At 41.3% G+C, this 27,830-nt stretch overlaps 2 protein-coding genes and 1 long non-coding RNA gene across 4 annotated transcripts; 1 reads left to right on the top strand and 2 right to left on the bottom strand.

The window, feature by feature from the left end:
* Window positions 1-36: 36 nt before the first annotated feature.
* LOC146543188 (uncharacterized) lies at window positions 37-18,037 on the top strand. The gene is made up of 3 exons (XR_014887073.1): window positions 37-2,679; window positions 10,863-11,131; window positions 14,086-18,037. It is a non-coding gene; the product is annotated as an uncharacterized LOC146543188 (long non-coding RNA).
* LOC104913560 (solute carrier family 2, facilitated glucose transporter member 11-like) lies at window positions 5,488-14,255 on the bottom strand. Of its 2 annotated transcripts, XM_085238772.1 has the most exons (13): window positions 14,174-14,255; window positions 13,175-13,273; window positions 12,352-12,512; window positions 11,431-11,555; window positions 10,928-11,057; window positions 10,142-10,290; window positions 9,804-9,991; window positions 8,902-9,012; window positions 8,229-8,328; window positions 7,446-7,528; window positions 7,248-7,323; window positions 6,113-6,240; window positions 5,488-5,802 (listed from the first exon to the last, which is right to left on the bottom strand). In XM_085238772.1, the coding sequence occupies exons 1-13, from the start codon at window positions 14,195-14,197 to the stop codon at window positions 5,596-5,598; spliced, it is 1,581 nt and encodes a 526-aa protein (XP_085094898.1). In that variant the 5' UTR covers window positions 14,198-14,255; the 3' UTR covers window positions 5,488-5,595. The 2 variants fall into 2 exon arrangements, with proteins under 2 accessions (XP_085094898.1, XP_085094897.1); XM_085238771.1 differs by lacking the exon at window positions 7,446-7,528 and having other exon boundaries at window positions 8,227-8,328.
* On the bottom strand, window positions 17,251-25,081 carry LOC146543187 (solute carrier family 2, facilitated glucose transporter member 11-like). The gene is made up of 11 exons (XM_085238774.1): window positions 24,960-25,081; window positions 23,823-23,983; window positions 23,222-23,346; window positions 22,878-23,007; window positions 22,487-22,635; window positions 21,753-21,940; window positions 20,989-21,099; window positions 20,595-20,696; window positions 20,193-20,268; window positions 19,738-19,865; window positions 17,251-19,000 (listed from the first exon to the last, which is right to left on the bottom strand). The coding sequence occupies exons 1-11, from the start codon at window positions 25,053-25,055 to the stop codon at window positions 18,794-18,796; spliced, it is 1,473 nt and encodes a 490-aa protein (XP_085094900.1). The 5' UTR covers window positions 25,056-25,081; the 3' UTR covers window positions 17,251-18,793.
* Window positions 25,082-27,830: the final 2,749 nt, after the last annotated feature.

Raw genomic sequence — 27,830 nt, 5'->3', positions numbered from 1 at the left:
CTACAGACCACATTTGGAAGAAAGAGGTTTGCCTGGGGCTATTGTATGTCTGATGTCCTGTGCTATTCCTGCTTTCAGTGTCTTCTGCTTTCTCTAAGTCATGCCAGGGGACATTCCTCCACTGCCAAGGTTTGGGCTGGGTGTGGATGTGACAATGGGGTTATGCTGGAGCCATCAGTAAATTCCTAAGCTCTGAACTTCTAGTTCATAAAACACAGAATTATTGACAGAGGATTTTACAGCAAATGCAGCAAGTCTAAAGAAACGAGAATAGATGTTAATAATAAAACCTTAGTTACTTGTGTAATTGCAAGTATTCCTATACAATGCATAGCAAAGCTGTTTTTCCTGGCTTGCAATAGCATTTAGAATGATTTAGCATTTTTGTGTTTTCTCTTGAAAACAATAGTAGCATTTTGACTGTACAAAAACAGTAGCAGCATAGTTATTAATTCATTTTTGAAATTGTTTTAAAATTGTAATATTTCCTGCTTATTGCATACATACATTTTCTCAATTCAAATTCAATATCAAAGTGTAGGGTTTTCTATGTTATTCCTACTCTCCTTGCAAAATAATTGCTGAGGATCTCAAGTAGCAGCAATTTCACTAATTCACAATAACATTTCTCTGACATTTTGGGGTCTTTCTGGAATTTCTGAGCTACACTTGATTTTATAGAATAGTACTGTTTCATTTTATCAGCAATTTTAAGAGACAGCATGGTCGGGAGACTTTACTGTTCCTTTCTAAAGAATAAGTCCAACAAGGACAGGCTCTTGGCTTCTCCTTGTGCCCTGTGCATGTAACGCCTTTATTGCACTCTGCTGTTGTCCTTTGCATTTGTGTTTCTTTATAGTTGTTCAGTACTGCAGTTTTCCTAAAGGAATTAATAGCAGTTGGAAACTAGCAAACTTTACAGATGACCACAACATTCTGCCAGCTCCCTCCTCCTGTTCTCTCCATGTATGCTGGCTCAGGTGGTTACACTGCACAGCGCAATTGTCCAGCTCCTAGAGAACTGCTCACAGTGGTAGGAAGCAGGTTACAAGTCAGAATACCAAATGAGTAACTGTGGCTGTGATAATTGTATACCTTGTGACTCAACAAAACTGCTCTGTTGTATCAGGAATGCAAAGCTGACTGACTCATTTCTACTTTCACCTAAATAATCAGGCCTGACTTTTTTTTAAAATTCCATGAAGAAGAAACCCTATTTACAATACATTGTCCTCCCAGTGTCCTCTGAGAGCAGCCCAGCAGTTTATCCTAGGTTAGGTTTGATACTTTAGGTTTGCTATAATTAAAAACTCAAAATGAAATTCTGACAAACAAAATCACGGAGCTAAAGAAAACTTTTAGGAACAAAACATTTCCTAAGTGAAATCTATAAATTTAGAGTAGCTCATATTTTATGTCATGATCACTTATTAGGTACTAACTTCTATCACGTTTTTTGGTGATGAGAGTGTCTTCCATTGATGAAGATTCCACTTGTGTCTGTGAAGGAGTATTCAAATCTTTTCCAATAATAGCAAACAAATATTTTGCCTTTGTTTCATCTTGAATTCTCCAAACATTAAAGTCCTTACTGACTGTACTAAAAACATAGCTCTTCTACTGACCAGCTCAAGCTAATGTAGGTGGTACATTCCTCACAAGTACTTCCTGTAATGGAATGAAATCTCGTCCTAAAATGTAAAATAGCAAATTCTTCTGTTATTTTCATAATTGTACCCTTCATCTCTGAAAGGAGGAGGTAGATGAAGATCTCAGCAAAAATAAGGAAGCAGGAAGAATAGAGGTTTTCCTGGAAATAAACCAGAGAAAGATAAATAAGGATGTTTTCATTTGATTCTCCTTGAATCATTGATCATAATTTCATTAATTAGAAATCTAACTGCTGCAATACTGATGAAAGAATGTAAACAATTAATTGTATCATCATCTGGTGTGTGGAATCATATTGAAAACATTAGTGACTAGTCACTAACATTAGTGGTTAGTCACTTACCATGATAAACGGGAAAAGCATTCCAAAACAAGGAATCCTGTCCAGCTGAAACATCCTTCATTCCCAGTAGCTGATGATCTAGGTGTCTGATTGAAGATTCCCCCAAAGATGGATTTGGTGGCCCTTATGAAAAGGAACAGTCATGAAGATGGACAGAGCATGTTGGCTGGTTCTATTTTGAATTTCCTAGTTTCCCCTTTATTTCATGGTTTATTATGATTCTATCACATTTGTGGGACTTACTATGGCATTAAATACTCAATGCTAGTGTTACATTTCCTGGTTTCCTCATACTTGTGTAAATGAATTGAAGTCTTCAGACTTACTGAATGGAAGTACACTCATTGGTCCCTTCAGAATCTCTGTAGAGCCCCATCACTCTACCTGTGACAGTCAAGTACTGTGTGCTACTACTACTTTTCAGTAAAAGATAGGCAGAGTGAGTAGTTACAAATAATTTGTTTCTTGCAGAAGTCTGAGAAAGAGAGAGGCCTTGGCATGGGTTAAAACAACATGCAAACATTAATATTGGTGGTTAATCGTACACTATCTGGTTTATCAGTAACTGTGAGACGTACAGCAGTAGCAAGCATTTGGGAGACAGCTCTTGGGTTTAGCACATTGGTTTTGTAGAACCTGGGAGAATGAATGCTTGGAATTGAAAGGTAAGAAGTAGTGATGGTAGCCAGCAAGACTACCCCAAAAAGACTGGTTTCTTGCAGGAGGCAGTGGAGCTAAATCAGAGTGAGCCTATCTGGAGCTATAAGGAGAGGGACAGAGGGACTCAAGGCTCCCACCTGAACATGGCACTGAGCTGTGCAGCACGGACAAGCAGTCAGTCTTTCTGCAGTGTTCCTGCTGTGCTGCTGACACCTGTTCCTGCAAAAGAACCAACAAAGTCACAGTGACACTGATTGAGATTCTTTCCTCTCTGTGTGCTGAAGCCACATTTTCTGCTTGAAGGGTCTGGGAGTCCTGAAAAGAAGATAGGAGAAGGAGGAGAGTAAAATCACAGAGAAGGAATTGACAAATGAAAGTGGAAGTTTTCACGGCAGACTACACTAATGATCTGGTGCATTGCCAATGGAGAACACTGATCCTAACTTGTATTTTTCCATTTGCCTATCTAGATAGCTACTCTGTGGCATGTCTGTGCAGTGCATTTCAGAAGTATTACCATTTGCAATTGCATCTCATTGTGAAATCTGTGTAAACTGTGAATAGAACAGCATGGAAGAACATAATATATTTGCATTCACCTTTGGTCTCAAGCTGTGCTTATTTTCAAACATACAACTTAGGCATTAGAAATTCCCCTTTACAACATCATTAGGAAAGCTGCAAGTTGTATAGAAGCACTGCCACAGAGGGATGAAAAGGTCATGATGACCTTTTCATTCTGGAAAGCAGCACTTTGCTTGTGTTTTGGAGGCATGGAGGCACAGGGGCAGTGTAATCAGCATTATTTACTTCTTTATATTGCAGTTGCAAATAGATTTCCTGCAACTCTTTACTCCAAGTAAAGTAAAATTAAAACTTCACACATTATTGTGGCATCCAGTCCAGCAGTCTTTAGCAACTTCTTCTGTACGGTAGCATGTTTGCAATGGATGCCAACCAGAAGGTAATGTTCTATTCAAGTGTACAGAAGGCTTAGCTGTAGGGAACAGGTCAGTTACACGTGGACCAGAAGCTGTAGTATTAAGAGAACTGCAGTGGTATATTCATTAAAAACATGAGGCATCTAATTTTACATTTTATTCCCTTTACATCATCTAGGGCTACATGCAGGAGAAAGTTAACTGTGGTGGAGTAGGAGCAGTTTTGGGGATTTAAATACTGTGATATGGGAAGATCATATCAAGGAAAAGCAAAACTGCTGAAAAGATGCAACTCAGGTACAGAAAAGACATGAGAAGTGTGATGGTGCAAAAATGTCTGAAACAGAGATGAATTCATTGAATGAACGCAAAAGGGACAATAAAGGCCAGATAAGAGTGAGGGGAGATGTCTGTGTAAGAGGGAAAGTAGGTACAACAGCATCTCCTAAAAGAAGTGATTGCCACCCACGAGGGATGTATGAAACAGCAAAGTACCCCTGTCTGCCAGGGCACCTCTGAAAGCTGACAGGACCTGTGGGTTCTCCAAAGGTAAGCACACTAGAACCAAGGTTTTGAGAGGAGTCAGCTGAGCGAGATAATGCATGGAGTGTTAATGAAGCCTCAAGCTGCAATTACAATCAGGAAGATCATGGAGTCTAACCCTGAGTGAACTTTGTCTGGGGCTTTGGGAAGGTTATTTGGTTTCTTTAAGAATGGTAACTGCCACAGGCAACTTCTCAATTCTTTTCCTGGGAGCTTCTGACAGCTTAATATTAACAGCCAATTCTGCCAGCTGTTGTACTCAGCACTTCTGAGAGGAGCTTTTCCATCCTCTGTGGAAAGGGTGGCTGATCCTGGGCAGACAGAGGAATGAGAATTCCTCAGATTGAGGAATTTTTCTGTCATTTCTTTCCTGCACCTTCTGTTTAAGTAATCACCTGCCTGAGGCTGAGATTAATGTTAACTTCATATTATTTCTTATTTCATATGACTGATGTTTTTTACAACAATTACACAGGACTTAAAACAGAGAGATCAAATATTTCGATGTACTGACAGGAGAGGTCCCTCTAAATAAGGTTTTGTAGCATGAATACTCTCTATTTTGATACAGGGAGTGAAAACAGGTGGAATATGAAATCTAAATTAGGTTTTAGTTGCTGGAATGTGCCTTATTATCAGAGTTTCTTCTCTGGCTATTCCTTCAGAAATAGGAAGTAGATTATTTGAAATTTTTAAATAGAAAACACCCTAAGCTCAATACTGATTCAGAGTTCCAGCACAATGTGAATGGTAAAGCTGCAGAGAGGCAGGACTTATGGTCCTCCTAAGCAGGAGGCATGGTGTACCATTTGTACCAGTGATAGAAAATGGAAAAATAATTTGTAGTTTTAGATACAGGTAGAAGAGTTTGGAGAGAGAAGTGGTTAAATGCAGCAGCAGTCAGCAGGATCAACAGCTCCTGGAGAGCAGCAGTGGCAAAGTGCAGAACTGCATGCTGATGTGCTGATGTGATGTTGAGTGTAATGTGTCCTAATCCAGTACAGAGCAAGCAGATATTTACTATCACAGCTTCTGCTTCTTGTCTTGAGCAGTTACTTATTTATAAAGTGGGCTGAATTTTTCAAGTGCCTGCTCTCTCAGTGCTCTTCAAAATGCCTCACTCCCCGCCTTGCTCCCAGTCCCTCATCTCCCAGCTCTCAACACTGCCCACATCCTTCTGACTGCACACAGCTGTCCACATGTCAGCCCTGGGAAGTGGCTGTGGCTGTGAATGTCTTCCTGCCACAGAACTGTTATAGGAAGGAGGCACCGAGAAGCAAAGATTAATAAAAATAGGACTATTTGGATTAATGACAAGCTATCTGTGGGTTGCTTTTTTGATTGTAGTTTATTGAGATAAGTCCATGATAAGGTTTAGCTCTCAGTTTGACTTTGAGACAGAGCTTTTTGTCAGTGGAAGTTGCTTATTGTGGCTGGTCAGAGCTTGGTGCAGTGTATCTTTTCTTCAGTCACGTTATTCTCCACAGTCTGATGCCTTTTCTTCTTATATCTGCGTGTTTTGAATTCTTCTGTAATTTCAAAGGTTGATTTCCCTTTTGTTTCTGGGACGAACAGGTAGATGAGAACTGACGAAACTACCAGCACAGCAATAAAGATGAGGAAGCAAAAAGGACCAAGAACCATCTGGAGATAAAAATAGAGTAAGATGAGCGACTTCCCCGGCAACACTTGCCCCTATAGATTCTTCCAAATTGTTGGCTTGTCCCCAAGTAATGAGGAATACATTTATTTTATCTTTTCAGTCTATTCTTAAGGCAGCAGAGGTTATCAGAACTCCAGATAAGTTTTTTATATGAATGGTCTCCACATGCCAGTGGTAATTAAAATTCACAGCTTTGGTCATCTACAAGAATTTAATCTTCCTTCCTCTCCAGACCCGATTAGAAAAACAGTTTATATTGAAAGAGTCGAAAATTTGAATCAAATTACATACAACAGCAAAGGGGAAAATCATCCCAGTGAAAGTGAGGCCTAGCCAAATGATGATTCCACTGATTACAAATGCAGAGGACCGTGCTGAGAGGGTGAAGATTTCATTCATGACGGATGAAACAGCTCCAGCTGGGGAAAAAAAGACAACAACATAAAAAGCAATAAGAAACACTGCTGTGTGTTTTGTGGAGATTGGGTTAACGACTCTCCTCAAAGTGAAAAAATTGTTGTCACTCATCAAACATGCCCCAGTAAAGTCAGACTACTGTGAGATCACATAAATTTAGGCAGCACAACCACCTCTATCAGAATTCTCCTACCAACTTCTCTTACACTCCATGGAGAGAGATGGACACCCCTGAAATGCAGTTTCTCTCCACGTAGGATGTATGAAACATGGAGGTGAATGGCTCTAATGACCTATTTCTCTCCAGGTGCTAACTGGGTTCTGCTACCATGGCAATTCTGTTAGGTTTTAAAGACATTTGTAATTCCTCATACATTGCCCTTACAATAATAAAGGCTGGCACTTGATTTTGAAGATTGCATAACTCAAAGTGGTCGTTAGTCATGTCAATCACAGAGTAAAGTTTACTTTCAAGTGAGTGTAATCATAATAGAGAGCTTGTAAATTTGGTTCTGGTATTATTGGTATCAGTGATTCAGAAAAAAAAAAATGAAGAGAGGATGAGAAAGGACAGAGTAATGCTAAGAGACAGACTCTGCATGCTACCATATATCATTCTTTAACGGAGTTGAATTTTACAGGTGAATTGAGAAAACTGATATTTTGGAAGAGGTTACCTCTGCTTTAGGGCAAAATGGACTAGAGGAGCCCATATGCATGGAACAGCTTTCACATCCTCAAAAAAGAAAAATCTTAGTGATTTTTAACACAAATTTTTTGCCTTGAACCTGTAATCCAGTGAGAGGCAATAGAATCCTGATACATCAGAGTCTGAATTGTTTGAAGTCATTTGTTCAAAAAATTGGTCCTCGGGTCATTAGTTCATCGTAAATTGGGGGTCCTCCATTTCCATTAGTTCAAACTGAGCTGCTGATTTGGTATATTCCATGGCCTGTGTGTACCCCTGTGGTCTAAGTTTTGCTGTTGCTGCTTATATTGTTATACTCACCTGGTCCTATTCCATAGGCAGTGATGAATAAAAAGATAAGAATAACATTGCAGTAACGCATCCAGAGGAATCGATCCTAGGCAAAGGCAGAAGGAAGGATGACAATGACAATTTCAGATCACAGCTGATCCAAACACATTGGAGGGGAGATGTTGATGAAAAAGCCCACAATGCTGAGGAACAGATTCTTTCTAGAACTACTGATATTTGTGTTATGAATGCAGCAGAAGGCCAAAAGTATCCTGCAGTGTCATACCTAAAGAAGTGAGTTGGACTGTACCCTGCTCTGAAAAAAATAAGGAATGAATTTCCAAGCTAGTTATAGCATGGGGAAAACTGATTCAACCTAACTGTCAGAGAAGTTAGACAGCTTCAGAGAAGTGTTTAAAACTTGTGAATCAGAAGATAGTGTGAAACAGAGAGGAGTGAATAGTTTGTGGACTGAGACAAAGATTGAAATGCTAAGTGCTAAACGCTGGCAATATCAGAGCTGTGCCACTGGGTTCCTCACTCCTTTCCACCACCCATCCTGGGGATAGCCAGAGAGCTGCACTGTGTGTGCAGCTGGATTGTGTGCATCAAGGCTGGAAACTGGTAGTGGTAGGAAGTACACACTGCTTGTCACAGGGTGCAGGGGATAGCAACCAGGAAAGGCGACAACAGAGATGTTATCTAGGGATTTAAGGGGCAGCAAATGACGCAGGAGAGGCTTGGAGAGATCAGGCAGGTAGAGAGTTGGAAGAAACTATGCCTGACCAATGGTTTTACAATATATTTTTTGCTGGCTGTTTGAAAAATTGATTAAAGAAGATGAAATACAAGACATGACAGAGATATAGGCCTTGCAAGAGGGGCTGTAAGTTTGTGTTCAGAAGATATTCTGACCTGCTCTTTTGGATGTCAGAACTAAGGCTGACTATGTGCTGTCCTGCACAAAGATTTCTGATGCAGGTCCACCCCTAGAGAGACATTTGCTTACACTCAGTAGAAGGCTTGTTTCAAGCAACACCAGTACCAGTGCCATCAACAAATAACCACCCCACAGGAGTATCCGGCGTCCAAAACGATCGATAATGGAGCTCTGAGAAGCAAAAAAAAAAAACCCATATATCACTGGGGACATGGCCAAGTGAAGTGGCTGTGAGCCTTCTAATAGTTTAGACATTCTTCTTCAGTTCTCTTTACTTAAGAAAACACAAATCATGTTAGTAGCAAGTTAGTTATTTTATGGAGTTCCTTCTGGTCTCTCTAATGCCATGAATTATTCTTGCTGCCCAAACATTGCAGCAACTTTTTCATAAACACTGTAATCAATGGAAGCATGTTATGATTCCATTCAAATAAATAATTAGATATGTCAATGAAAGGAAGTAGGCATGCATATTTATCTTTAAATGATATTTTATTTATATTTTTATGAATAAGAGAAGGATTTTATAAGAAATTATGAAGACTGAAGATGGGAAGGAATAGGTAAAAGATGGGAAGAAATTTGGCAGAGACAGTAACGACCACTTTACAGATTTATGTGCTGCCACAGGAAAAATCTTAAACTCACTAAGTGAAGATAAGGAAGTAAGGAAGTATAGACTTAAATCACATGAGGAAGAATAGACTCAAGTCAGTCTTAAAGTCCCAGCATGATCTGACTTACACAAAAGATGATGGAAATGAGCTCACAGACTGCAACTCCTAGAGCTACATATGGGATTATGCTTTCATGGAGGTTGGCTGTCTGAAAAATTTCCGATGTGTAGAAAGTGATCTGGGAAATAAGAAGCATTTTAAAAATGAATCAAAGTCAATGGGTGTGGTACCTTCTCATCCTTAATCATGTAGACCTAGATTTGTCATCACTGCAATAGCAATAGTATAAAACTGGGGCTTATTGGAGGTGATGTAATAGTTTATTCTGTGGCCTTTTTGCAGTTATTCTGAAGGTGCTCAGCTGCAAAGCTCCTGCTGTTCTGAGCACCTTTTCCCTATCAACAGTGGACAGAAATAACTTCTCTGCCCACATTGCCAGGCAATGCAATGAACAGAGTCCAGCAATGTCACAGTCCAGCAATATCGTACAGCTTACATAGAGAGACTCACAGGCAAGTGACAGAAATGACTCTAGGGGAAAGCCTATTAGCTTGGGCTGTACTGGCTCAGCCACCTTATATGCATGAACAAGTGACAGGAAATATCTTAATGAATAAATTTGCATTATGAAATGGAATGGAAGCCGAATGGCAATAGCTCATCTGCTTCTTAAAGGTCAAAGAAAATCTGTGGACAGCAGAAATCTTTAGTGTATTTATAACTGTTTCTCATACAGAATATTTGGAGGTATAACCAAAAGAATGAAAGCAACAGCACTGTTGCAGGAATTTCTGCTTAACTGGATCTTTTGTATTCCCAGCTTCGAAGTTCCCTTAAAGGTATGAAGAATACTGGTGGTGATACAACAGAGCTTCACAGACAGAGGCAGGCTCTGCATGTTACACAGATCCAGAGGAAAGTGACAAGTTGGAATCACAGTAATTTGGTTGGATATAGGCTATACTTAACTGCACTCAGGCCACAGAGCTGTAGACTCAGTAGAAGCAGGAGCATGGTACACAGTTGTGGATGCACAGATGGTTCTTTCAGCACCTCTATGACATTCATTATTTTGGTGCCTTTTGTTATAGCCTTTTCCTTCATGATGTCATCAAATTCTGTGTGATAATTCTCTTCTCCCCAGAGTTGCTTCATGGCTACAGAAGGGACAGAATGAAGCATATTCTCCCATCATCTGATGTACTGATCACTTACAGTAGAGTCCATGCCTTGATTCATCAGTCATTGAGAAAAGAACTAGAACGTTACTTACTGGAACCTGCTGAGACTCTAAAATTTTACCTTACCTTTCAAGCAACCATCCTTGTCTCCTTTTTGCAGAAAGAGATATGGAGGAGACTCAGGAAAGAAGGGCAAAAAGAGCAGTTGGATCAATGCCACAAACCCAGAAAAGGACAGTAGCACATTCCACATGTCTTCAGTTCCTAAAAGATCTCTGTGGAGGCATACAAGAGTGGATTTATAGTCCAGTAGAATTACTTTTTATAACTAGTTTGGTATTTTCTGGATCCTAGGCTAGCAAACTAGATATACATATAACTGTAAAGAATAAATTGAAATAAAATATATTTAGACTAGGGAAAGGAAAAAAGCCTGATATCTCAGTTCTACTGCAAGACTGAGATTTGTCTCATAATTTGAAGGTTTTCTTCTAAACATCAGTGGAGTTTGAGTATTCTCACAACAGATCTCTGAACAAATACAGTAATTCTGCTTGAGGATATCAAGAAATCAGCAGAGACAATCTCAGGTCTCAGGGACCTATTAAGCTTAAAAGTATATATATTAGTATAAAGTATGTATATTCAATATATATAAATTGTTCTTAACTTCAGCAGAGAGACTGCACCTTCAAAGATGGATTTAATCCTTCCTCAAGAGAAATGTCTTCCTCTCCTCAGTGACTGACAAAGGAACCTCAGTGACTGGCATGGGGTAGACGTTTCCTTTTTGGCAGCAATAGTTAAGCAAAGTACAACCCCAGCTTCTGTGTGTGTCTGTTTCTAGGACTGGACTTTCCTGACACACAGAAGACAAATAAAAAATAGGACCAGAAGGAACAGCACAAGTACCGTAATCCAAGAACTCTTGCTACAGCTTTTCCTAGTGCAAGAAACACAGAGGAGGTCACATTTACAAAGCCACGCAACTTCTTAGGTGAGATCTCTCCTGCATACTGAATATGGGCATTCATATATACTCCTAAAAAGAAGACAAAGGAGAACTGAAGCTACAGAAAATAAGAGAGAGTCCCTTTTCATTTCATCTGCTCCACAGTGAGTACTGTAAAAACGTACATCCTACTTAGCTAATCCATCTGATATCTTCCTCAGTAAGAGCTCTTGAAGGCAAAGGACAGCTCACCCCTATACTGTCCCTGCCCACTGAACACACTGCACTTTGCAATAGGCTTGAGCAGTCTGCTGCCTCAACATGAGATGTGATCTTCTTACCTTTTTCCAATCTGTTCCTTGTTCCACTGGGGTTACTGTGCATGCCTGGGTACTCCTAGCAGGAAGATTTCTGTATCCACCCCTAAGAATTCACGTTAACATGGAGTAGTGGGGAGTCCTACCAGAACAGATGCCCTCGAGGAAGCGCCCAATCAGGATCATCTCAAAGGATCTGGCTCTCCTACTGAAGCCAGTGTTCAGTGTGGCTATTATTAGGACCACATCATTGATGAGCAGACATTTCTTCCTACAACAGCAAACAACATGTTGGTATGATCCATATTTTCTTCCTCATCATTAACTATTTTCTGCCTGTTCTGGATTTATAGACTAAGCCGTGATCATTTTAACTCCATTGCTTATTGGGCAACAATATCTGATTATTAAAAGGCGTGATGTCCTCCCGAGAGGGTGGAAAGGGAGAAGTTAGGCTTCTCTTTTCTGTGCTACTGAAAGAAATTCCTGCAAGGCAGAGACTGATAAGGAATGGTCTTCTTCACTTTTTTCCTTTGGGTCAGACTCTCATCCTGAACACTGAGGTTGTCACCTGAACTAGGCAAATCCAGCTGTATGGAGACCTAGATTCACTGTCCACCCTCACCTAGAGAGTTTTGGCTTTGTCCTTTATGGTCACACTCGAAAAGATGGTTCTGAATGTGGTGTATCAACCTGCTTGCCTCTGATGAAACTGTGACTGTTCTTACAGATGAATGAACCTGCATGTTTTTGTAAGAGCTGCAATCAAAGTGTTGTCAGGCTCCCTAGGGCATTATTGCTCAGTAAAGACATTTCAGAGACTGATTCTTCACTAACATTTCAGCAAAAATATAGAAATTGTATGGCACAAATCCCAGTGAAAATGGAATCAGAAACAGTCACATGTTCTCATCTCTCTAGTGTACCAGGTGTAGATCATGTGTTAGCAGAGCTAACACTGCACCAAGAGGGGGCAGTGAAAATTCTGACAGTCGTCGTGCTAGGTGAATGAGGTTTAATTGCCTCCCTTGTGGCAGCATTAGTGAAATGCTGGGAAATATACTTACTTTCCATATTTTGCAGTCAGGTACCCACTGCATAGAGACCCTATCATTCCCCCTATGCAGTATATAGACACAATGAAGGACCAGAATAACGTGAGGGTCTCTTGATGCAGCGCTGAACCATATCGCTCCAGCCAGGTTTCATTGATAAACTTCTGAATGTACTGGGACAGAAAAAAAAGTTTTTATTCCTCTGAGACACTAATCACAGTGATTCTTCTTTATGTTTACAACTTAAAAAATAAAATTAAATTAATAGTTATTATTAAAATCAAGGATGTAGGGCTTTTGTTTGCAAATTAGTATCTATATTAGCCACAAACCCACTAAAATACACTTTATTGCCTGTTCATATGTTGGCTGTAAGAAGCTGCTTGGTCATTAGCCCTGTGAGCAATGGAGTCTGCTAAGGAAGGAAAGGTGTTACTGTACTGATGCTGAAAATAGCTGCTACTTTATTTTCCATAGTCCCTCCACTCAACTATAGATCACAGCAGGTATACTGCATGTTTTCCAGTTTTCTCAGCCTTTCTAACACTCAGTGGGAAGCTGTCTTAGCAGTACAGCTCCTAACACTTATACTTACTTTGTGCTTTGATACTGGACAGTAAAGGTTGGGAAGGAGCTGGGAATAAACTCATATAGTAGCATGTAAGAGGAAATTTAGAGCATCTTCAAAATATAAACACAATAAACAAACAACCAAACAAACAAACAAATAAAAACCAATTACAGAAACCAAAACCAAGCCAAAACAAACCAAAACAAACAAACAAACAAAGAAAACAAACAGTTACAAATATGATTTTATGAAAGGTTTGCTTACCGGAGAAGTATAATTGATCACAGACATCTGAAAGCCACCTAAGTGGGTTCCACCAATTCCTAGCACTAAAATCATCAGGAAAAGCTTGCGGTATTGAACCTGTCAAAGATGATAAAAGACATCCAAAGTTCCTGACCTCAGCAAGGCTTACAGAACCATGAGTTAATTCATGAGATCTTACATCTTTCCATTTCTATGATTAAAAAGCCTTAATCATCATCATCACAAAACAAAACCAAAACCAATCAAAGAAAAACAAAAGCATAAAAAAAAAAATCATTTCCTGAACATTAACAGCCTGGAAAGATGCAGTCTATAATTCCTTTAGTTTTGCCAGCCACACAATTTTAATCATAAAAATAATAGAAGTGATAAATCATAAAAATCCATGAAAGCCTTTATCAGCAGCTTGTGTTTGCTTTTATACTGGTACGACTACAACTTTCATGATTTCCTTTTTTCCTTTGATTCTCAGACACTTTGTTCACCTGTTTCCTGGGACTGATCAAGTTTGTTCTCTTAAAACTCTTATTTAAAAAAAAAGTATATATTATCCCCATAGGAATCTGCATTTTCAGAGCTCCTACTTGAATGACTCCTATACTGTCCATGATGTACCCTGAATTTCAGAGCACTCTTCACAAGGATGTATGTTTTCAGACATTTAATTAGGTCATACTCTAAGCAGATGAATATCCGCAAATGTCTTTGAGAGTGCATGGCAATAGAATGTTTTTTCTTTTTCTTCTTTTCTATAATGTTTTCCCTGTTTTCCTCTTTCTTGGTTTCCCACATCCTCTCTTAAACCTCACTTTTGTATTTGCAATACATTTTCTGCACATGCTGTGGAGTCAGTATTATTGCTGAGTCAGTGTTGTCCCCAGCATGTACTCTGTTCTTTTCTGTTACAGTAAAGACTGCTTGATCCCTATCCTGCAATCTTCAAAGATTCTGCTGCTGTCAGTGACTGGGCTAGAAGACAAGATGTTGGATACTCACCAGCTCTGAGAGGAAACCAGCCATTTCCCCTTGAATACCTGCCTGCTCTGGAGCCCTTGTCAAGTCTGTCGGATGAGCGATATGTTTCCTATGCCTAGATTATAACAAGTTGGGATCATAGCACCGAAGTTAAATTCTAACTACGTGGCTTCTAGTGAATTATGTCCTCCTCCATCACTGGCCAGGATCTCTTCTTGCTGGTTTAATAATTCCAAGACTCAGATATGCCACATTGATTACAACATTAGTAAATGTTTATCTTTGTATTGGAAGTGCTCCCCTTTACCTGCATTGCTAAAACAAATGTGGGTTTCTGCTTGGTGGGGATCAGGTGTTGGCGTCTTTCCTTCAGGACAGCAGGTTCTCCAGGCAGGGATTTCCTCCTCTCCACTCTATTACAAAGTTAACCCACTTAGTACAGCAGCTGGGCCGTGCTGCCTGGTTTCCTGCATGCTGTAAGATTTTCAGTCAGTGAAAGTGATTTGAACAATTTCCCAGTGCAGGACATAAAGTATTTGAATATTGGCATGGAGGAGGAGCCTTGGTCCTTGCTAACACCCAGATGGTCTTGCTTTTTCCAGAACTACACAGAAACCTCTCTATTTCTGATTTGTAACAGTGGACATGGCCTGGCGTGTGCCAAAGCAGGGAACTCATTCTGTTCTGGTTTGGGAGTTGATTTTAAGAAAAAATTTCACTTTGAAAAGATTGTTTTGAACAAAAGACTTTCTTCCTTAGGTTTCTACTTATATTCTACACTAAATACAGCTCCACATTTAGCAATGCATTGGTAGCACCTTGAGAAGAGGTGGGAAGGGGAGGCTGTGGCTTTAAAGGAGACAGGAGCACGGTGGAAGGGCTGCATCCATCCCAAAGTTTGCCTTTTCCCCGACAGTGACTGGGAGCTCAGCAGCACCGAGCCTGCTGTGTTATGCTGACATCCCAATCACTCTGTGTCTCCACACCTTCTGCCTGGGAGTCTTGTAGCACATCAGTACACTGGAAGAATTTAAGCTGAATTCTTCTTTCCACATCATGAGATCTTCATTACTTTCACATCAGCTGTAGTTACGCATTTTGTTCCTTCACCTCTTAGCATGGGCTCCTCAAATGTTCTCACTTGTAAAACCCCAGAATCCACCTTTCTCTTCCATTATTACTGCCTGACTCTCTGTCTTTATTTAGATTTTCTCTTGCTTCTTACAAATTCTTCCTCTCAAATTCCAGTCACATTCACAGTGCCCTCCTTCAGCCGATGATTTTTGCTGCCACAGAGAAGTGCAGTCAGATGGCACAGCTGCCCACTGGCCTCTCCGATCCCCTGCTGGAAGGGATGCAGATGTACCTCCTACATCACACCAGGACTGTACCCAGCAGAGTATCCCAGGTCTGGCAGTCACAAACAGCATTTATAGGCAGAAGCAGAAGATCTGGACACGTGTGCAGTGAGTCTTTACCCATGCATCTCCCAGGCTTCAGTGATGAACAGCTCTGGGACTTTGTGGTCAGGATGGTGACTTTATGTTTGTTCCTTCCATGTAGTCATAGAGTTCCTTTCTGAGCTCCTGTGAACTTTTGCTGTCCTCAAGTCTGGTGGCAGAAAGGTTTAACTAAATACTCAAACAGTGCAGTGTATCTTGCTTCCTGCCAGGGCACACTAAAAGCTGGTTTTGAAATCATTACTGTTTTCTTTTGCTATTTTTCACACTTTACTTTCCTTATAACTTCCTTTGTCAAATCTGGATGTGGTATCTCAGTTTTCAGACCTTTTCATGCTGTGCTGTCCTTGCAGGTCCCTTTCCCTCTCAGGAGGATTTTACCAGACTAACAGCAAATGTGGTAGAGTCACATGCCAGAGTTCAGGCACTGAAGAGTGAAGTCACAGGCAGGGAACAGATGAATCTGAATGAATCGGAGGGGAAATGGGGCCTTGTTCTTTGAGCTGAGGGTGGGAGGCTTGGCTGCTGGAAGAAGAAGCACACGTGGCTGGAACTTTCTGGAGGAGGTTTAAAAAACCCTGTTTGCGGCCAGATTACAGCATATGGCCGAACTAACTGTCCCCAGCAGAGCCTTGTCCTTCTTTCTCTCACTGTCTATATTTCTTCCTGAAATCTTCATGCAATTGTCATTTCTATCTGTCCCTCATGTTTGTTCAGTGCTTTAATATAGAAAAAGCAAGACTTCAATATCCAGTAGCTCCTTTTCATTTTCCTGTGGAAGAGGAAGGAATGAGCCTTTTCACTTAAGATTAGTGCTCGTTCCAGACTTGATATACTTCTGTGATCCTAGAAATCAAATGGATACACTGCTGATTCACAAATACTCATTTAACCTTTATTCACCATACATGCTAGTTTAAGGCATCATTAATAATTAACCACGCTTCCCCTCATACTGACAGTACTTATTAGTAGGGGGGAAGAAGGGAAAAAGTCAGGCATGGTGAGCAAGATCACACTGTAGAAAGGTGGATATGAGGAAGTGAGTTTTTAGTCTCTTTTAGAACACAAAAACATTCCTTGCTGCAAACCAGTAAGGCTGAGAAATACCAGACATTAAGACATTACCTAATACTTTCTCTTCAAAGATACAGGCAGCAGCTCCCCCAGACCTCCTGCTCCACCAAGGGCCTCTGCTGGGCTGTAGGGAACTTCTGCTCAGCATCTGGCGCACCTCCTGCTCTCCTTCTGCACTGACCTTGATGGCTGCAGTTCTGTTTCTGTCATATTTTCTCACTCCTCTCTCCCAGCTGCTGTTGTGCAGCATTTTTACCCTTCTTAAATCTACTGGTAGAAAGGCATCATCTGCATTGCTCAGTGTCACTGCTCTGGCCAGCAGCAGGTCCCTTTTGGAGCCAGCTGACTGGCTCTTTTTTAACTTGGGGCAGCTTCTGGGCTCACAGGGGCCACTCCTGCAGCCCCCCTGCTATCAAAAGCTTGTCATGTAAACCTAATACAGCTGTGAAGGCCACTGCTTTTGTATTAGCTCCTGGCACTGCTACAGATATTGCTAGAGGGTGGTGTGATGATCAAACAGCAGATTAGGCCTGCAAAAGAAACTACTTCTCAACATTTAGATCCTTTTGCAAATTTTATTGCATTGTACAGCATCTGCAACAGCCAGTGGTGGAGGTTTCATTTCCAGAATAAAAGCTCCTCCTGATAAAACAATCCCAGAGATTGGCATTCCTCTGGCCCTGACTCTTTAATCAGTGAAAGCCAAACACCGTCGTGATCAGTGGGATGTGTTTGCCAAGTTGCTGCATTTTTATTTTCTTGTCAGTAAACTGCAAAGTACAACAAGCAAAAGTGTTTCACGTTTTATAGCAGTGAATAGAAAAAGTGAGGCCCTTTTCCCATACTTTGTAGTGCGAATTGGAGTATTTAGAGACCTAGAGAGATGAGCAAATGCTCAGACACAGGTTGGGCTCTCTAGCAGAGGCACCACTCTGTTTCATCAATACCAGAGATGTGGGAACTGAATCCCATTGAAACTCAGTGTTCCTTCTCTCTGACATGAGACAACTCCAGGCTGAAGGCATGCTCCAACGTCATTGCTAATGGTGTAGGAGAACCTAGCCCACAGCGGATTAGCCTACTTAGGCTTTCCTGCAGTTCTGCTTTCTTCGCTCATGCTTCCTTTCAGTGGTGGTCTATCCTTGTATGTCCAAGTAGAAGAATCTCAGAAATCTAAATAATGTACCTGATTGCAAAATAAGAAGTTTGGCTAGAGATGGCAGGTTATGTTGGATGCTTCTCTACATAGTGTTTCCTTTACTCCTTTACACTTTTCTCATTCAGATGTAGCAATGATTTCCCTCCAAAAAGAAAAAAAAAAAAAAAAAAGATTAAAAGAATCCTGCAGCTCACAGAAACCTGGTCACAAGCATCTCAAGAAAGTCCTAGTTGACCCAGAACTGCATGCTTGCTCTCAAGTCTAATTGTAAGAGGGGAAAACACTGTGTAGCAATTATATCCTCTGACAGGAATGGTACTCTTCCTCCACAGGTTCAAAGAGCAAAACACTTCGTCTGGAATTTCTTCTCTTGAAAGCTCAGCAGCACCATCTTGTAAATAGTAGCAAGTAGCAAGTAATTTTGATGTGAAAGCCTCTGTCTTAGTTTTCTTCCTTTTCACAAGTATGCTGTATGTCTGAGCCTTCCACACTCACACTTCCAGCAATACAGGAGTCCTGGTTTTGATAGAAAAAATAGCTGATCCTGTGTTTTCAGTTTACACAGATGTTAACTTGCAGAGAGTGAAGATATTCTCCCTTCCTTCCTTCCTTCCTTCCTTCCTTCCTTCCTTCCTTCCTTCCTTCCTTCCTTCCTTCCTTCCTTCCTTCCTTCCTTCCTTCCTTCCTTCCTTCCGCCTTCCTCCCCTCTCCCCTCCCCTTCACCCCCTTCCTTCCCTTCTTCCTTCCTTCCTTCCTTGAGCATTTAATTCAGTTCATATCTCAGCAGTTGGAGAGACCCACCAAGGTCATCCTGCACCCTGCACAGCAGGCCACTACTTTTTTAATACACATTTGTACTGTCTGGGAACAATAGAATCTTTTTTGTTTAGTGAGGCTTCTGGGCCCATAGTAATAAAAGAACAGAATAAGGAGTGGAGTTTGTTACTAAAGTCTAGTAACAGTTGTCAGTGAGCAGTTATTCTGGTGTAGGGCTGCCTGTCCCTTCTTTCTGCGGTAGTTCAGGCGGTTGAACTCCTCCATGATCTGCAGCATGGTCTTTCCTTTGGTCTCCGGCACTACCAGGTAGACAAAGATAGCCATGGACAGACAGTATGCCAGGAAAATGATGAAACAAAAACTACCAAGGCCTTCCTGTGGGAAAAGAAAGAGGGAAAATAAGTTCATAGAAATAAGAGGGAAAATAAGTTCATAGAAATAGATCTAAAAATCTTTTTCTTATGATATGGTGTTCCTATTTTTGTATTCACTGAAACACTTGGCCAGGGATTTAGTTGATGTAAATCCTGCTTGCTGCCACTTTTGGACCAGCACTGAGGGTTAAGGTGAACTAATTCTCTGTTCCTGCGGTAAGGAGAGAAGCTGTATGATCAGCAGATGTTGAATCTCACTACTTGACAATTCACAGAGGTGCTGAGCTGCATTTCAGTCACTCTTCCTTTCTGCTCCATCCTTCCCAATGTGTGTTAGCTCTGTCCCTCCTTGCACAGTTCCCAGACTGCACAGGCTTCAGATTCCCTGCTGCTTCTTAGCGCTGGGTGAAATCTCTGGAAGAAGTACAGGTGGATCCATTTTCACATTAACCCTAAAGGAGATGCATTCTACAGGCAAGGAGGGAAAGGAAGGGAGCCCCTCGTGACATTCAGATGATTTCTGATTGTGTCGGTGTCCCTGCTGCCCTTTCCACGTTTTCCAGTGTTATTCTGTGTACAGTTAGCAGCATTTTGTGGTTCTATTACACTTTCATTACACCTCTAGATAAAAAGCAAAAGGCCATCCAAACTATGGTTAATCCTGGTTGTCTGTTGCACAAAGATCTGGAAAAATCTAACCTCCAAACTGAAAATTTCAAAACACCTTGCTTTGCTTACCACAATGAAAGGGAACAAAAGTCCAAGAAAGAAGAGCTGGATCCAGTTTGTAGCACCATTAAAAGCATAAGCGGCTGGTCTGTATGATTGAATAAATATTTCTGTGGGTAGGGGGCATAATACTCCAGCTGAAAAAATGTTGGAGAAAAAAGAAAGAAATCAGAAATTTTGCCAGATGTTTCTGTAACTCACACTTCATCTGGCTGTAGAAATTGATGGTTTTATCTGACCCAGGCATGTTTGAAATGCTGCTTGGTTCTTCAGGAGAAAGACAAGTAGGAACGCAATATGAAAGGAAGCTCTAACTCCTACCACAGTATGGAGTGCTCTAGGACTGGGAACATCTACCCCTCACTGAAGGGCAAGGATTCATGCTGTATGACAGCTATGCCTCTCCTAAGAGTTGCTGTGAGGAAGCCAGGGTATATGAAAACATTCCAGTATAAAACACCAACCTGGCCCAAGACCGAAGCTCATGATGAAGATAAAAATGAGTGCAGCGGAGCAATATGGTATCCAGGAGAAAGAATCCTATGATGAGAAACAAAAATCAAATCTATTAGAAACAGGGTCGGTGTTCATTATTACACAGTATCACATACATCTGTGTCCTCAACTTCCACACACTTCTCAAGGAGACAGTGTTGGCAGTGATCATATCTGCAGAAAGCTATTGACTTTAATCTGCATGTACATGGCTGGAAACAGACCACTGTTAGTATTATGGTTAGCTGCAACAATACTTCTACTTCAGCTAAAAAGTTTTTTGGGGAAAGGGAAAAAGTGGTATTGATGTTTGCCACGTAACAGAACACGAAGATGTGACACTTGGCTCAGATACATAAGTGAGGTCTTACCTGTAGAGCAAGCGTGACAGTGAGAAGTCCTAAGGCCAAGGCCATAGCAGTGTGGGTTTTCCAGAGCAGTGCCTTCCTCCCAGCACGGTCCACAAGGAAGCCCTGCAAACAGGAGCACCTGCTATCAGCGCTCAGGACAGGTCTCACAGGAGTGGACAAGCTGCTCAGCAGCTGCCTTCAGCAGCCAGGCAGGGGATCTGCAGGGAGCTGGCCCATAGAAGTGTCCCCTCCTTGTCCTACTGGCAAGTGAGATGGTGCTGTGTGATCAGTACAAAGTATTCCTGTTGGTTCGCTGAAGGGAGATGATTGCTGGATCTCCATTTGCAGTAGTTTCTAAAGGTTGAAATGAAACAGGCACTGCAGCAGAATGAAATTCAGCTGAAGATCCACTTACACACAGAGCTGTGGTGAGGATCTCAGTGATCCCAACTCCCAGGGAGACATAGCGGGTTTGGGCAGGGGAGAGTCCAACTTTTAAGAAGACGTTGTATGCATAAAAGTAAACCTGGAAAGAATAGAAACGTGTGAAGGTTGCACCCATATGATCAGGTGTACACCAGCTTCTGCCTTTTTTGGCAGATAACAACTAATTAGGGCTTAAGTAAAGAGAAAACGTTCTTGATTTTGGCAATGACTCCTCATCATTTTTATGAGGCTCATTTGTGCAGATGAGCTTTTACTAGCAGCTCTGCTTCTAACTCAGTAACAAAGATATACTTACCTTTTTCTTCTTACTTTTAGCACTAGCTTTTGTCTCATGTTACAGGTTGTAATTCCATCCAGCATCCTTTCACAAGTTTTAGTGTCTCATGTGCAGGACACAGAGCACATACAAGTTTTGACAGTACTTACTAAGCAATTGGCTTAAATAAACATTGTGTATCATCTTTAAAACTTTGCTGTGATTCTGATAGTCACCATTTTTCAGAATGTAAGTATTCCTAACACATAAGAATTTCACTTTAGCATTGTAACCCTTGCTAAACCACAGTTCTCAACTTATCTTAGCTCCCAAACTTCCATGGGAATGATTTATAACAAATGCTAACAACTTCCCACCTTACAGCACTGCTCCAATTAGCATTTTACTCGCTGCAGAACACTTCTTGCCAAGGAACTGTGAACAGTGTACAAAGCAGAGAAAAGTAGCATGCGTACCACATTGACTCCAATTAACTGCATGCATGAAGAGACAAGAAAGAGAGTGATGAACTGCCAACGGACAGATTTGTCACGAACAAGATCACAAACACTCTTAGATTTCTCCCCACGGATGGCTTCTTGCTCTGCAATCATGTCATCCACTTCGGCCATGTGGTCACCGTCCCCCCAGAGCTGCTTCACAGCTGCAGGGAGAGGAGGAAGAGAAGATGACTCTGGGCCCAAGCTCACCAGCACACATGAATGCTGAGGATTCCTTCCTGCCCTACAGAGTGTCTTATAAACACATCAGGCTCTTTGCTTGTCTGAACTTCCTAGAGATCTGGGTTCAGCTTATACCCAAATACAATTCATTCCTATCTATTTTTACCTATAAATTTCAATCATGACCAGCAGGTGTTTACAGTATTTCCATATTGGAGAGGCTTAAATTTTTTTTCCCCCGAATTCCCTCCTGCTGAAGGTACAGTTCTACTGCACACACCAAAACAGAAACAAGGAAAAACAATTCCTATGATTAAATATACAGCCAAAGAGTTCTCTCACTTCACACCCATAAGAGCCATAATGGCTGTTTCTCTGTTTATGTTAGCAGCTGCTACTAGGGTCACTGAAGACCTGGAATACTCACAGATATGGACAGAGCATCCATTCATTTCACAGAGCCAGAAGGCAGAGTTTCCAGGCTCTGACTGCTAAGAGCACGAATGCTTTGTGACCCATTTCCTTACCTTTGATGCAACCCTCCTTGTCCTTTTTGTCGATGAGCAGGTAGCGGGGAGAGTCTGGGAAGAAGGGGAGGGTGAGCAGCTGAATGAGGGCAGGAATTGCGTTTGCTGCCATGAGAACGGGCCATAGTGCTTCTACTCCCAGGACTTCTCTGAAACAAAAGGATTAAACTGTCTGCATTTTGATCTGTGTTTGCTAGGAAGCAGCATAATTCTTCAGTCTTAACCATTTATATGATTTCTGTTTTTCATTCAGTTGAGAATTTGTGATGAGACAATTTGGTCTGTTTGCACACTTCAGCACACCTAAGAAAAGTTGTTGATTTGCTTATCCGTAGAGATGAATTGACGTATGCATAAATTTTAATAACAGAAGAAATGAAATAGCTCTTACCTGAGACCCAGAGCAAATCCTGCAAACTTTCCCACGGCGATGGCAGTGGAAGCAGTTATGGCAATCACCCCACGCAGCTTCTGTGGGGCGCATTCCCCCGCATACATGATATGGATATTCAGACCTAAACCTTCAGCGACAAATGACCGTCAGACAGGGCAGTACTTCTCATACGGACTGGATGCGAATGAGAAATTGGCCTGTCATATACAGTGAATTTATTGATGTTTGTGTTTTCTTACTTAATAAAAAAATGCACTCGGTAATCAGGCACAAGGTAAAACCTTGTCACCCTCAGCCACTGCTCTCCCAGGCTTTTTAATAACACAGGAATGCAAGTTTACCTGCACACACTCCAGCAAATAATCTCCCAATGATGATCATCTCAAAGGACCCAGACAGCCGACTGAGTGCCATGAGAGTTGCGCTCAACAGAGCAGGGATGTTGGCAAGCAGCATGGACTTCTTCCTGGAATTAATTTAAATCAGGGTCATTCCTGGCCAGACGGAAGTGATGCAGCTTGTACATTGGTTAGAGACTGAGATCAGCTGCAGTGAAGTAAATGGGAAATTGGAAAATGTCCTGAACTGAAACGTTAGTTGGAGCTTTTGATGCCCACAGCACTTCTTGCATGTAATCTGTTGGAGCTAATATCTACCTTGAAGAACATGTTTTGTGAGATGCTTTCTGTGAATTCATTTTTAAAAGGCATGTACTCTCCAGATGATTTCTCTGGTCTGGATTGGCTTTGGAATTTACAAGGAACGGTATTCTCCTTGTGATCATTGGCAGTTTTTGCTATTCTGTTTCTTCAATGATCTTTCATATGAAGTGTCCCTGGACTGCTCACAGGACATCTTTACCAGCATGTGTCTTCAGCAAGACGTAATCACTTGTGCTTGCAGGTATAGGTGGAAACAAACTAATGCAATCATTATTCCTACCTTCCAAATTTAACAGACATGTATCTGACAGACATGGAGCCCAGGAGCCCACCAATGGTGTAAATGGACACAACGAAAGACCACAACAAAGTAATTATCTCTTCACTGGGAGAAGATCCATATCTCTTCAGCCAGGTCTCACGTATGAAACTTTTGATGTACTTTAAGAGAAAAAAAGAAAACAATGGACTCAATCAACATGTTTTCTGATCATTGTACCTTTTTTTTAAATTTCTTTTTCCTACCTATTTATCTTTTCTGATACATTTCAGTCAATACCCTGCTGAAATCTAAACCCCAGTAAAACAAGAAGGAATTTTTCCACTAACATAAGCAGAGTCCACGTTTTAGAAACATAGTGTAATAAATCATAGTAAATATCAATACTAAATATCAACAGCAAATGCCATTAAGAGAAGGGCAAGATGATCTTCTGTCCACATGCTAGAGCATGATTTGTTATAGAGTATTCCCCGTCATTCCCACTTGTTCCTCTTGTTTACTTTCTGCATCCTGCCTGCTGCTTTGGATAAAGTCTAGGTTTGACTTAAATTGCCTTCAGTGAGGTCAGGATTTGTCTCCTAGTGTGTATCATTCTGGGGTCTCTCTAACCTACTGTTGATAACCTCACAGTGTCCTCTTTCAGGATAAGGGTTTCCAGTGTGGTGACACTATAAGCTCAATGTCCTCAGCACTATTTGAGCTGACAAACACCCCTCCTTTTTCAGCTGCAGGTATGAGCGCTGACCTGAGCTCCAGAGCTCCACTCCTTCCCTGTCCTGTTTTGCCTTACAGGCGTTCACACAGAACTGGTGTGCATAGCCAAGGACCTGGAACAAAGAAATCCAGGAACCTTGTGGACAGGAGAGTTTCTTGTGAACAATCCAAGTCAGTAATGGAAAAACACCTGGCTCTGGATTGCCCTCATCTTCCCCTTTCCCGGTACCGTGGCATCAGTCAGAAGTTAGAAACAATGATACACAAGAGCAATGGCAGCTGCTCTGAGAATCAGGCAACCACAAAAAGTCTAGTTTTGAGTGCGTAAGGAAAGACCTTAGTGATTACAGATAGAGGCAGGAATGCATGAGGACAGTGAAATCCATGCTGGGACTCAATCGCTGAGCTGTCTGTGCTTACCTCGGCAGGAGAGTTGATAATGGAGATCTGCAACCCATACTGGAAAGTTCCACCAATGCCCAGGACAAAAGCCAGGAGGAAGAGTTTGCAGCTCATTTTCTGGTAGGAAGAAAAATCAGCATAGAAAGCTGTTCAAACATGCCCGCAGATGTCCTGTTCTGCCTGTGGGATCGCTTGAAGGTAGTGGAGTGAAAGACCACAGCAGCTAAAGCACAGGACAGTGAGACATTTGTAGAAAGGAGAAACGAAGCTTGTATCTGTCTCCCAGAACGGGTTTTACACCTCAGTGCTTCTGTCTTCAGCTTTGTCAACTTAATCTGCATAGAATCACTAGCTGTGGGAGCATGGTACAACGTGCAAGCATCATGCGCACACTTTCCTCGTATTTGTTCCTCCTCCTCCTCCTTTCCCATTTGTTATCTCTCCTAAGTGAATATTTTGTTCAGTAGCTTGGCTGAGACAACATAAACATTTGGAGTTTGGAGGGCATTCCTGGTTTCATAGTTATTCACTCTGTTTTAGAAATATATCTGATAGGCTTAAGAATAGCCCCAGTGTAGTGCTGTGCTACATGCGTACCCCATCCCTCCCACTCCCTGCTCTCTGTTACTGGGTGTCCCAGTGCTTTCTGAACAGCAATGACGATATGGTGCTGCACTTTTATCTCTGGAACAAATCGTATTCAAAGGCAATGCTGAGCCATAACTGGCAAACATTTACAGGCTGATTTCTAATCAGATGAATGCCGTTCTTTCAGTGAGCACCAAATTTATCCATGTCGCATCATTGCTGGCTTCAGAGGAATTAGTTCTGAATACATTTGGTATTTGGCACATTCATACATTAAATGATGACAGTCTTATCTATTTATCTTGCGCTTATCAAAGCACTAGGAAGAAGTGAGAATTGTGGTCTCTACCACTAGACCCATGCTCCATGCTTACAAAAAATGCCACATATCAGCATGAGACTCACCAGGAGCAAAAAAAAAAGCAGTAAATCCCTTTCTAAGTACAAAGTTTGCATCTGCAGCAAATTTCTGACTGTTATCCCAGTTCTGTATTATAACACCATTACTTGGTTATTCTTTTATTGGATTCCTTAGGTACCTTGTTATTTCTAACTCCTTTATTGAGGAGGATATTTTCCATCTCCTGGTCATCCTCCATCTGTCAAATCATGCAGTCTTGTTTTCTTGCTCTGCTCTGAACTCCCTTGGTTTGTCTTTGTCATACATCAGGCATTAAATAGAAAAGTGCTCTCAAATCCAGTTTTCTTTGCTTTTTAAAAATATTTCCTTGCAACATATTTGATATCTCTCAAATATGATTTCATACTATTATTTTAAATGCATTTGATTCAGATTGATTTAACTTTCTGTACTTAATTTACACAGTGGGTCTTTAGAATAGCAGAAAGAAAAAAAAGTCTGTATTGCAAAAATTCTATGTGGGGGTGAAAAAAGGAAACGTATACCAACTTGCATGCAAAGGTAGTCATCTCAGCTTGCAGGCTAGATCTTTCCTGATGCTTTCTTTGGACACTTTGGGAAAAATCAGGCTATATGTAGAGAAAGAGGAGCCTGAGGTAATATTTCAACATGTCATTTCACTCTCTCTTAGTGTTTACACTCTCTTTGGTTTGTCATGAAGTTCTTGCTATTTGCTTTGAAATGTTGTGTTGGTTACTGATGAAACAGCAAGTAATTTTGATGAGTTATGCATTCATGCCAGGTCAGCTGGGCAAAGAAGCTCCAGCAACAGAGCTGCAGGAAACAAGGAAAGGACAATAAAGAGGCATTAATGGAAGCCAAAGTCCAGAGTCTGGCACGGACTAGAGCGGACTGGCTTGGACTCCCCAAAACACGGTTTGGGTAATTAGTCATCGTATTAACGGAAAAGGTCCTGACTGTTGCCTTGAGCCTCAACACAGAGAACCTGTCGGAAGCCTTACTCAGAAACTTGACTAAGCGTGACTAAGCTTGTGCATTCATGCTTGAATTACGGGATCAATCGATGCTTTAAGGCCACCAGTTCGTTGCCTGAAATTCAAGTCTGTGTTCCTGTAACACGTTAAGTGCTAGGAAAGCTGAATGTCATTTTAAATCCTGATCGTTACATAAATCAGTTCAATCTTTACTGTTAGCACTAATTCTCAATTGACCTCTTTCTCTGGCAGTTTCCAATGCATTTCTGGTAGAAGGCTTTTACAGGTGATTCAGACAGCTTAGGGGCAAGCATTTCAGCTGCTGAGTGGCTGCACTGGGCAGTGCCCATGCTGGGATTCTGCACGCCTTCAGTTTCTGGAACAATCTGGGCTGGGCAGGCTGGGACCAAGCTGTGCAGGACCCGAGAGGCAGATTATGCAGAAGAGCACTCAGAGGATAGCAGCAGGAACAGTGCTTCTCTGGTGTGATGGTAATCAGTCAGTCCTACAGTGCTTGGGGATTTGATATTTAAACCATCATAAGTCTCTGGGAATTACTTTTCAAGAACCATTTGTGCCCAGCGCGTCACATGATTAGAAAATTGACCTAAGTAAGTGGTATATATTCTTTCTGTTAATGAAGGTATGTTAATTCAGTAACAAATAACTATCTTGTTAGATGCTTCAATTAAAATGCAACCAACTAGATCACTTAAAATGTAACCACTGTTTACCTTTGCTTAATCAGTCTAAAGACACCTGATTTCAGGCCATGGTTATAAAAAGAACTAATTGGAGCTGAGGTTTTCTGATGCATAGTCTCAGGGCTGGGTCTGAATGCGTATCACTTGTGGGCAGGCATGTGGCATACAGCCAGCTGCCTCTGTCCTTCCAGAGCCCTGGGGAAAGCCAAGGAGTGCTGACTCAAGGTTGCAGCCATACAAG

This window comes from Meleagris gallopavo, chromosome 17 (assembly GCF_905368555.1).
Source record: "Meleagris gallopavo chromosome 17, MGAL_WU_HG_1.1, whole genome shotgun sequence".
Taxonomy (NCBI): Eukaryota; Metazoa; Chordata; class Aves; order Galliformes; family Phasianidae; genus Meleagris; species Meleagris gallopavo.
The sequence above is the reverse complement of the archived record's forward strand: the minus strand, read 5'-3'. Positions and strand labels throughout refer to the sequence as shown.